Source organism: Carassius gibelio, chromosome A16, assembly GCF_023724105.1.
Source record: "Carassius gibelio isolate Cgi1373 ecotype wild population from Czech Republic chromosome A16, carGib1.2-hapl.c, whole genome shotgun sequence".
Classification (NCBI taxonomy): Eukaryota; Metazoa; Chordata; class Actinopteri; order Cypriniformes; family Cyprinidae; genus Carassius; species Carassius gibelio.
Genome location: NC_068386.1, coordinates 3190066 through 3202344, shown reverse-complemented (window position 1 = coordinate 3202344; position 12279 = coordinate 3190066). Strand labels below are relative to the sequence as shown.

At 35.1% G+C, this 12279-nt stretch overlaps 1 protein-coding gene across 1 annotated transcript in view; it reads right to left on the bottom strand.

The window, feature by feature from the left end:
- Positions 1-323: 323 nt before the first annotated feature.
- Positions 324-12279, bottom strand: part of LOC128030717 (eukaryotic translation initiation factor 3 subunit H-A-like) — a 48652-nt gene continuing 36696 nt past the window's right edge. The window contains exons 5-8 of the mRNA XM_052618578.1: positions 11343-11492; positions 6670-6790; positions 2723-2855; positions 324-570 (exon numbers count right to left, since the gene is read on the bottom strand). Of these exons, the coding sequence (XP_052474538.1) occupies positions 473-570; positions 2723-2855; positions 6670-6790; positions 11343-11492 (502 nt within the window). The 3' untranslated portion in view covers positions 324-472. The remainder of the gene's footprint in view (positions 571-2722; positions 2856-6669; positions 6791-11342; positions 11493-12279) is intronic.

The following is a 12279-nucleotide window of genomic DNA, read 5'->3' as shown; positions in this document are numbered from 1 at the left end:
CCATTTAAACATTCTGCGGCCCGGCTCCCGAGCGGATAACATGCTGTGGAAGATCATAAGCAAGAATTGCACCGCTGTACGCCATTCTTAGTGCACATAATTATTTGTGATTAAAGCCAATCCGACAGCCTCATTAAAACACCTTAAACTAGAGCCATTGAGTGCACAAGCCCAGTGTGAAAGCAGGTCTGAAAGTGAAATTCGAGAAAACTTCAATGATATTACCAGTTTATTTCCAGCTTTGCCAATTAATCAGAAAGCAGGATTCTTTGGAACATATGCTGTAACTTGGATAGAGAATAAACATTAAAAAAAGACTGGAATGAAGATGCATACATCTTTATTGTACAAATGACAAAAATCTGTACAAGATCTTCCTTTAAGCTCATTGTAATGGTTTTTGTAAGACATTAGAGATGGGAAAAGGCAGATGTGTCGCTCGTATCCCCGTTTCGTCAGTCCTGACATCTCTCTAGCTGCTGTGGCCCTGCAGTCCTTCTGCCATGAACAGTTTACCGAGGTTCTGCGAGGTGAACTCCTTAATGTTCTGACAGTAGTTGTTGACTTGTCCTTGTGAAGAAGCAGAGGGAAACAAATTGATTAGATACAAGAACAAACATAACTATTTACTCCAGTTGAATAATCAATACTGTCCACAAAGAAATGGTCTGAAGAAGCCAGAGTTTGATGTCAAGGATTTTGGTGTATAACAATGTTCTCCATCCTGGTCCTGAGGGGCCCAAGCACCGCACATTCCTGGTCATTTTGGAGTGAACTTTTTTTTTTATATATTTTTTTTAGATAACTGCAATGATACGAAACTTAGTAAAGGCTTTGGCACTTGCTACGTGAACACACACAAACATGATTAGACATGGACATGCTTAGTAAAGTTTGAACCGTCCTGAAAAAATAAAGAAAAATCACTCCTTGTGGTTTCATCTAGTGGAAACATCTGGTATTATGCCCAAACAAAAGGTTTCTGCAAGCTAATTTTTTGAGATATCAAATTAAAATTTAGAACACAATTTTAATGGCTTTTTATAATGTATAAAACATTATATTCATATAAACTTATATTGCTTTAAATAAAATGTTTTACATGTTAGCAAAATTCTGTCATCTTCTTTGAAGCACAGACTTAAGTTTGGTCTCTTTTCAAAGCATTCAATATATATATGACCGTTTAAAGGAGCTGTATTGTAGGATTGACAGTGGTTGAACTAGGTAATGGAGTCCAAATTCAAAATATTGGACAGTGTTTTTTTTTTTTTTCACCTGGCCCTTCCTGCTCACACTTGACAAGCAAAGGTTGCTAGATTGACGACATCAACAGGAATGCGCACACTTGATGGTGAAATTAAATATATTGTGTTTTCCGCCAATTGGCAACCCGGGATGTAGAAATACAATTGGGTAAACTTGCAGAGTGGATGGGTTTCAAAAACCAAGACAGAGACTCACATTCCAACCCGGAACACTCATTTTCAAAGAATAAAAGACTGTAGCATTGTTGTTCAGATAAACAAGTATCTTAACTTAACATATGGTATTTTTATGCTTTAGTAGAGTCAAAAACTTAAATACAGCACCTTTAAGTTGGAAATTAAAATTATAGGTCTGTGTTCACAAATGTGTTCACTTTTCCACTGCATAGTACAGCACGGCTTGCTTTTGGGGGGTTTTCCACTGTGTACAGTACCTGGTACTTTTTTCAGTACCACCTCGACTGGTTCCAAGTGCGCCATAACGTTACCAAACTGTGACACGTAAACCCTGCTGATCACCGATTTGCTGGAGAGAATTGCCTCTACCTGCTTCATGAGACACTAGACCCGCTAGATTAAATCAGCACAGCCAGCGAGGAGTGAACGCAACACCAAGCTGCACTGTGTAGCGGAAAAGTGCCAAAAGATGTTACTAGGTAATAAAAGGATTATAACTACTTTAAAACAATAAAGCACCACAAATCCCCTAAAGTACACTTATATTTTGAGTAAGGAGGACATCCAAGGATTCTGTATTTCTACACTGCAAATTTAGCTTATTTGACATGTCAAGGTAATGTTTTTAACTGGCTAATAAGAGGTTTTGTGATAATTGTGAGAATGACTTGTAATGGCCTTGGTGCATCAGATAGATTCAGAAAATTGCAAACAAATAAATAATGATTTGCACTGTATGCCATTGACATGGAATCATTGAGTTTGAGAGTGGTGTAATTTCCAGATCATAAAAAAAAGAAGTTATATTCATTATTATTAATAAATGTGTTTCTGTAAAGTATATTTGACAAAATTATAAGTTGCCAATGTTTTTTTTTATTTTACATTTCTTTACAATATTGGCAAGGCAGGTTTAAAAATAAAAAAATAAAAAATACAATTCTCCTTCGTAATATATTCTTAAATACTTGTAATTTAGAGCTTTTATTTCTTATATTTTCTTATATCTTTGGGGGGTGGGGGGACTATTGACAACCTCAGTACTTAATCATCCCCTTCAGAGATGATGGTTGTCAGATACAAATCTAACAGCGACTCCATCGGGATAAGTACATGGTGAAGATTTAAGACCTGCAGTTATTCCCATTCCATTTAAACTGATCCATTCATTGCTGAATTGATCAATTCATGCATCAATTCTTCAAGACATAGGACTATAAATTTCCAATGGCCTGCAGAATAGGCTAGAAGAAAAAGCCGTTTAACCCCCTGGATACCTGCGATGAGGAGCGTGTCCATGCGCGGAGGCGCCTGCGGAGGTTTGAACATCTTACTGATGTCTTCTTCGGGTAATGGAGGCTCTCCACGACTCTGCCGCTGGGTATTTTCCTGCTGCCTCCTTTGGAGATACTAGAGGACGCAGAAAAGAGGAGAAAATGAGCTAAGAAAAGGTACAAAAAATAAATAAACTGGAGAAACTTGGGAGTGACCCAAGTAGCATCAACAAGACAAAAGGTTTTCAAAGATCAAAACAAAACCAGAAAGTCCCAAATAAAGTCTAGAACCAAAAATAAAAATGTATACAAAATGAATGGATAAATGAAAATAGAAATTATAGAAATGAAAAATGAGAAACATAAAAGTAATTAAATGTAAAGAAAAAGAATACTTCAAATAAATAAAATACACCAAAAATAAAGCAAAAACTGAAATAACAGAGCTAATCAAGTAAATTTAATAAAAGGGTATAAGTAAATAAAAAGATAAATAGATGAGAAAGAAAAAAGAAAAACACCACCACTACAACTAACAGAAATGAGGAATGAATGAATAAAATTGAGAAAAAGAAAAAAGGAATAAATTAAATAGAAAAATATATAAAGAAAGAAGAAACGGGATGTGGAATATAGAGAAATAAAAGAACAAAAATTATAATTAATAAATTATAAAAAGAACTATGAAAAAAATCTAAAACATATCCTTTTTTATATAAATATTCATAGAATGTTATATGAAGCAGCTTTTCATTTAATACACAGGTTTATCCAAACTCTACATTACAGAGAGGGGAAAAAAAAAAAACTCGATCACTGTTAAAGTGACATGCTGTCCACGGCTAGCTGGAGGACAAACACAGCAGTGTGATTACTTCAATGTACACCTGAAGACAGGTTGATCTGACATATCTGAAACTGCAAACAGCACAGCTTGACAAGTCCTCCATTTGCCCTAGTTTTGCCAAGCTCGACCATTCAGGCATGTTTTTTTTTTTTATGTGCAGTAGATACATTTTTTATGTACGGGATATTCATGGAAAATGGGTTGGTGCGACTTATGCCACCGTTGAGGATACCAGCCATTTCTGTTGAAATTAGGCATATGATTTAGGAATGCAAACTGCCAACACAGCGGCAATTCTCTTTGATATAAAATGGTGATTGATGCGGGTCATTTGGTTTATATGGTTCACCCGGGGACCGGCGCGCACAGGGCTGTGTGGAGGCGGAGACAGGAAGGATATGATCGATGACAACAGTAATTACGGCAGATTTCAGCGTGCTTGATATAGGAGCCGTTGTGGTGACCTGATCGTGACCAAGCCGCTGGGGTCTGGCCTCATTTACGGCGCTGTTTGAGGGCACCCTTTAAATTCCTTTGAAAGGATCAACCATCCTGTCAAACAGGAAATGCTGGCATTCTAATAAACACCGAAATCTCACTGGAGAAACATCCCCCTGACTGCAGAGTGTGTTTTGTTCTGGAAGAAAGCACTGTTTTTCAAAGTGCTAATGAGGCAAGAGCAACAGGCAAAAGGCGTAGAAAAAAAAAATCTGTATTTCACAAAAATAAAATCATTTACGCACCATGAAGCCATTTCAAAACCAACCATGAATTTAACCCAAATGGAGAGGTTAAGTAGACTGTCTCAGGTGCTCTTTTCCATCCAATGAAAGTGGGTGGAAAAATGGATTTTAATATAGGACAGAATATAGAATATAGATATTGATCATTTTACAGTGCTATTGTAGTATTAAGTCTAAGCTATTATAGCATTAGACATTTTAATTAGCTTTATTTTTATATTTTCATGTTTCATTTTAGTTTTAGTATTTATGAGCTTTTGTCTTTATTTTCAGGTGTCATTTTATATTTAGTTAAGTACTTCAACTTATTGTATTTCATTTTGTCGTCAAGGCAACATTTCTGATGCTTTCAAGCTACAAAAAAAAAAAAAAAAAAAAAAAAAAAAAAAACACCAAGCACCGTAAAAGAAACTCCTATGATTTGCATTTCTTTTAGGAAACCTGTTTGAAAAACATAATTCTCAGTTTGTGATGCTTTTAGGACTAAAACTTCCTTTTCCTTTAATTTTTTTTTTTCCTGTTCCTTGGTTTAAAACTAATGGCTTAAGTCTTGAAAATATAACGCACACATTATACAGGCCATTTCTATGGGTTTTTCCTCATTTTTGGAGCTTAACAGTCATTCACTTTCATATGTGAAACAATGACTAGCACATTGTGAAATATCTCCTTTTAGACCACACACACACGCACACAAACAGAAGTCATTTTGGATGAACGATCCCTTTAAAGCCTTTAGTATTTTAGCCAGGCATTTCAAATTAATTTACATGTTTCACTGAGGTGCTTTTACTTAACTCCGTTTTCAGCCCAAGACTAAATCTACAAAATAAATATACAAAATGAACCCAGAAGCGTCCTGTATTATTTCACGCTCCTCTTTCTGTTTTCAGCTGGTGCTCATAACTCATGTTTTCTCAATGTCTGTGATGCAAAAACCTGAAAATGTCAAGGGCATTTTGGCTGATTGGTCAGCCTGGCGAAATGGATCAAATTATGAATCTGAAGCGGGTAAGGATTGTAAATTGGATGGTCCTCCTGAACCATAAATAACCATCTATTGACCGGTTTTATCTCAGGCAGAGAGTCACGTCAGCCATTTATGGTGCGGGCCATTCCTTGTATGCAGCACGTTTCATGTCCCGTCACATAAATTTTATAAAATACCACATGAATAATTTCAAAGATGGAAATTACATTAGTTAGATTTCTTTTATCGCCATATAACTATTAAGTGAACATAAGGAAGACTTTTACAATAATTTCCCTCTTTAGGTTTGACTGCATGTCATTTTTATCATGTCCCCAGGTGCTGAACTTAAGTCTAACATGAAAAGCTGGGAATTTATTAAGAAATACTCCCCCAGTTTCTTCATATTTAAATTAGAACAGTTTCAAACACAACTTTCATGGGAATACCGTTTTAATTGCTCAATTTATAGCAGTGTCATTTTTGTATTGTTTATAAACTACTATAGCATTGTGGAGTATTTAGATTTAGCTTTTAATTTTTTATTTTCAGTTTAATTCAAGTTTTTGTAATTACGCTGTGTGCTTTTGTGTGCATTTTTTCAGTATTTCTATAAACATGTATATCTTTTTCTTTTTGTTGTTGTTGTGTTGTAGTACTTAAGTCTTTTGTTTCAGTTGAGGAAGCATTTCCCATTTAAGATTTTTAAGTCTACATTTGTCATCGAATTAGATTTTATTTCAGTGAATGAAAACCGTTTGAATAGGTTTCGGTTAATAATAACAGTGATGACTTTTGGTGATTCCTGCCTCCTCACAATCACTTTCTAGGCCATTGTATTTTAAATCATTTTTGAACTACAAAAGCCAATTTAAATTGCATCATCCTCTAGGAAGTGACATTTCGAGGGAAACAACTATTACCATTTAATTTTGCTTGTAAATTGTTACCATTCATTATCATCAATAAAGTTTATGCATCTGAGCTTGACCAGACCATAGTTCTGAAAGTCACTTTAACAGAAATGCATCCTTAAATTACTGCATTATTGAAATGAATCCATATGCATGATGCAGCATTCATCTTGCACTGGCTTTGTTGGTTTTACTTTCAAAAGTACTAATTGCAAAAAGCAGTTTTCAAACAATGCATTAATATCAAAGTCCCTGCATTTCCTTCAAGAGTGCGTGTGCATCCAATCAACCTCTTCTGGACCTGCGCTCTTATTCCCAGGCATGTAATTAGACATTTCAGCCACTCTAAACAACAACTCGGGCTGAAATGGCACTGCAGTATGCCCTTTACAAAGCCAATTTAAGAGGGAGTGGTGGTGCATGTGCATCAGATCAACACCACTTAGAAAGAACCAGACGAGAGAAAGCAAATGTACCTGCTGCTTCTGCTGCTGCTGTTTGCTGAGGTTGCGGCAGTATGTATTGTACTTGTTGATATCTTGACTCATGTCATCCACGCGGTCCATCAGCAGCTGAAGGCTCTTTTCCAGGTGGTTACTATGGCAACAGAAAGACAGATAGTTTAGTCAAAGTTTGCGTAATAAACGGCTGACTGCACATCAAAGCGCAATTGCTCCACATTGATCTTCTACTCAATTAAAAACCCAAGATGACAGTAGCATGATGTGCCTGATAAGGATGACTATCTGCTCTGAATTTACATGGATGGAGGGAGACGTTTAATTGTAGCATGTGCCGATTTGTGAGAAGCCACCAAGTATCTCCAACTAAACCGTCGCCTGATAGATTGGCTCCGTTCCAAAACTATGTAGGCAGCATATTAGGAGGCTTTGCCAACACAAAATCTGTTCCAAGTGCAACATATGTTGCTTTTGGACAAATTCTGAACAATTGCATGCATCCTTCCTCATGAAAGAAATTCCCTAATGCATTCCCTAATTGTTATTCCACCAAACTTGAGTCAAGTCTGCCAAGCTCTTTATGTGAAAAGTGCTATTTGCATGTTAAATGAAAGTTTCTGTCTATGTAGAGTGCGTGCAGGTGCAATTTCATTAAGAATGCGGTCTATATATGCAGTTTAATACAAGACAGCTCATCAGGGTTTGGAACAGAGCCATTTTACCTCATAATGTAACCCCCCAAAGGCTAGATGAATTGCTTTATTAATCAAGATTAGGCTTTCCAAGAAAAGCCATTTCCATTTTTATCTGGGGATAACGTGGAATCACACAGCCCTCCCAAAAACATTCAGGAGCCTTAGGAAAAAGATGACACCAGCCACTGAAAACACTTTGAACACTGCTGCAAATTGCATTTCAAAAGTTTTAAATGATACTGTAAAAATTATTATAATTGTTGCCAAAAAAAAAAGTGACTACGCAAAATACTATAGCACATTTAAAACTGTTAAATGTGCAATTTCTGAAAGTAAAAAGAGCAAATCATAATTTACAGTGAACCCTGTGTGATGGCTCACATTTGATGGATTTTCATTGAAATAAGTTTCTTCATTTTTTCCTTATCAGTTATGTTTTGTTATTTATGTAGTTAAATTATTATTTATAGCCTTATTTTAGTGTGGTGTGTTATGATGGTGTTTTGTATTTGTATGACACTATGCACGGTCTTTATTAGTTTTTACACTACTTGTGATGGACTTTGTTTTATCATGTGGCTACTGCATTTTTGATGTGGTTGTCAATGTGTTATATATTATGTGTTTGTCTGAGCTTCTGGATTAAATATCATCAGAAGCCATGTCTCAATTGTGTCTCGACTGTATATGTTTTTGTTGACTCTTAAAGTGACAGTAGCCACTGAATTGTATTTTATGAATGAGGATGGCCTAAGGAGGAGTAAATTAACAGTACATTTTTGGGTGAACTACCACTATTTATTTATACAATAAAATTTTATATCTACACTACTTCAGTTACTAACATTTTCAAATGATAAATTTGAGTTTTACAAAACCTCACAGATTTTTTTTAACAGTTTAGAACAAAAGTAAAGATCTAGAAAAAAGACGTTTTAAAAGGAACAGTCAACTAAGAATTAAAAATCTGTCATTTAATTACCCTAATGTTATTCCAAACCATTCTTTGACTCTTTCTTATGTGAAACAATATCTTAGCCACTCTTTGAAGGGACTGAAGACACTTCAAAAAGGATTGCAAAAGCACCATACAAATATTAAAAAAATGGTTCATATGACTCATGTGCTAAATTCCAATACTTCTGAAGTCCTACAAAGATTTGTGTGAGTAAAAGACCACAATTTAATCCATTAAATCACTGATTGCTCCTCTAGTGAGCTGTTATCTACTGTGAGCAAATCAGCTCAATCATTCAGGGTGAACTGTATCAGCCAACTCAATGAAAAGAGCCAACAAACAAGCAATGTTTCGATGAATGCACCAAAGAGTTCGACTTACTCTTAAGCTATTGTATGTCTTCAGAATCTAGTGAACAAGCACCTTTGCACCCTTTAGCCCTCATTCCATTGTAATTGCACAGAAAAAGTGACCAGCACAGTCTTCCTCTGTTTCACAGGAAAAAGCAGCACTTTGAAATTACATTATGGGCAAGCAAATGAGGACAATTTTCATCCATCATTACATGCTTTCAAGCCTCCGTGTTTTTGGAGTGACACATCTGCTCTATAGACCTATTGGTATTTGCTAAGAAAGGAAAGGGCATCTCTGTACACGAGACGACCCAAATTACATGCTGAATACATTATCATTATCGGAGTGCTGATGGGAAGGCTGAATCATTTCACCAGCAGGGCCTATTAAAAACACGAACTCCTGGGATGTTTTGAGTTACTAATGAAAGACTTACTCAGTGGCAAAGATTGTGCCGACTCCTAAAGCATTAACTATAAAGACCAAAACACCTGCTCGCATCCCAAGTGTTTAGTCTATCAATTAGTCTGATTCGGAAGAGAGGCCTGAACAGCTGTGTCTGCTGGGGGAGCATGAACAGTCAGAGAAATGACATTTCCAGTTCCTACCTTCATTAAAGAGGACTAATCAGAGAGAGAGAGAAAAGAAAAAAAAAGGGGGATTTCATACTCTTCTTTCGAAATAAGAGATCAGTGTGCTATGTAAATCAGAGTTGGGTGATATAGCTAAAATAATCTTGATGTTTTTCACCATTTTGATACAATTCTATATATAGATCTTGGCGTTTATCTTTATGCTCTGAAATGGCTTGAAAGGGTGATTTCTTTGTAATCAGAGGAACCAAACAGCCTCAATGTGTCTAATTCACAAAACTACACTGCAGTTAAAATCCAATTTAAAAATCATCACGGCATGTTTTCAACACTAAATATACAAGAACACACTACGGTTCAAAAGTTTGGGGTCAACTGTTTAATGCATTTAAACAGTCATGTTAAATTATGATTAAAAATGATTATTTTGCAAAGCTAAATTTTCAGCATCATTATTGTTACAACATGACCCTTCAGAAATCATTCTCATTTGCTGCTGAAAAACTGTTCTGATTACTATTGTTGATATCAGCTGTGCTGCTTTTTTTTTTTTTTATTGAAAAAATACATATTTTTGTTTTTCATGATTTTTTTTTTGTATTTAAAGAAAAGCATTTCTTGGAGAAAAAAAATAAAATAATAATAATAATAATATTAATAGTAAATCTCACTTTTGATCAATTTAATGCATTCTCTGTTAAAGAAAACTTCTCAAAAGAATTGTCCCCAAACTTTTTAAAGGTATTTTCATTTACATGCATAAGCGCAAAAAAATAATAATAATAATAATAAAGAGTGGTGGATATAAAAAAAAAAAAAAAAAAAAAAAAAAGGTTTGAACCGCTCAAAAAACAAACAAACAAAAACGCCACAAATCTTCAGAATGAAGTCACAACCACTAATTAACAGCCACATTTGCATATCAACACGAACTCAGTTTAACAACCTAAAGACATTACTTCTTATGCATTGCAAAGATGTCAGACTATCACAAGACATCATAATTCACATACAGAAGTCTTAAAGGTACAGTAGCAAAAAAAAATTATTTGTCATAGTTAGGGTAAAAAAATGCTCATGTAAAATTAAACTACAACATTTTTAGTGCAAGAAACCCTGGACTTCAGAGAGAGAGAAAAAATGCTGTAGAATATGCCTCTTTTACAGACACTTATCTTTCCTCTAAATTCAACACGTTTAATATACTGTCCTTGAAGCTACTGGTCTTATTAGTAAAATAAAAAAGAAATAAAAAGGAAAGAAAATTCATTATGAACTTAATGGGGCTCAATTCTGGGAACCGCTCTCCTGGAAACCGACTCGGTCTGTAATAAAATTTAGTTGAATCTAACTGGATTAGCCAAATTAATTTGGAAGAGAAGACTATTTGCAGGAGAATAAAACGTTTAGCTCCAGCTAGAAGCATTAGTGATGGACCCCCAGACAACGTCATTTTAAGTCCATTGCTCTCATCTGGTGGGCCATTGGTCTGTAATATAGGGAAAAATTATGATAAATACAAATAATTTGCAACTAACCATATAACGGTGCACAATAAATGGGCTTATAAACTGCATCCAGTCAAACTCTAGAGTATTTTTGGCACAGATTCAGCTATCGCTTGGTTATATTGTTAATATTAACACAATATTAAATATAAAACCAATTAAGAAACAGCTTTTGGTTATACTGGTTAAATGGTGATATACTAGATGCAAAATACACATCTAAATCCGAGGTGTGGTGTTTGTGTTTGTATTTGCCTGAAAGCAACTAAATTCAAATGTTAAAATAGCTGGAATTAAATCACTGATTCACATTTGTAGCATTTCTCTGCTGCCAGACGGCTGGTTTTTATAACGGTCTGGTCCAGGCAACATGCAAGACTCATTTCGGGTGTCAAGATTAAACTGTGCCGTCAGGCCTTGTCAGTGTGTATTGCATTTCCACGGTCAACTTCCTGGGCGAAACAGAGCCGTGGCAGAGAGGCTTAAAAGACACGGATTGACGAGATGAATCAGAAAATGACAAATCTTTTCCCAAAATTGGTGCTTTGAACACGGAGTTCAGGACAGGGTTGATTCTGACCTGCTTGACAGATTGAGCAGCTCATGCTTGTCAGCCACCGTACTCTTCTCTTGCAGATCCAACAGGAGCACGTTTATGAGATGTGAGTTCTTGATGACGATGGGGACTTCCTCGAACATGATCTCGTAGCCAATGCAAGCCTTCTTCAGCCTGAGAAAAAAAGAAACTGTGCATCAATACCAACATATTATGAAAATATGGTTTCAACAAATATATGCTACCACTGAAAAATATACTTTTTAAAATAAATGGATACTTTTTCAGCAAAGCTGCATTTAATTGATCAAGAAGGAACATGTCACAAATGTTACAAAATATTTCAAATCAATCCTGTTCTTTTAAAAGTAAACTTTGCATTTGATAAATAACTAAAAAGAATATTAAAAAAAAATATCAATAAGTGTTATTTTTGTTGGCCTGTTTTTAGTTTTAGTCTAGTCTTTGTGTGAAGCTGCCATTTCAGCTTTTTCTAAATAGTTTTAGTCATGTTCATATTCTTTTTAGTCCAGTCAAGTTTCAGTCAACTAAAAGTCTGAGCATTTTTAGTCTTTTCATTCAGAATTATCCGACTATTTTTGTCTAGTTTTAGTCGATGAAAACTAACGCCATTTAGTCAAAGAAAATAGTAGTCTCTTTTTAGTAATGCTATTCTATTGAACCCAGTCAATATAGTATAAGAAGCTAGTAGTATAGATGAAACAAAAATGTCCTTTTAGCTAAACCAATTTCAAACAAGGTTAATCTTATTATATTATTGTATAGACTCAAGAATACATCCATTCCAGACACGGAAGACGCTCTGATTTGAATTTACAACATTTTACCAACCAAACATGTTAGAAGTAAACACAACAGTTTTTTTTTCTGATTGTGAGCTCATTTTGTGATCTGATCATTCAAAACATTCAATTACAAAAATGTAATTCAAATGCGATGA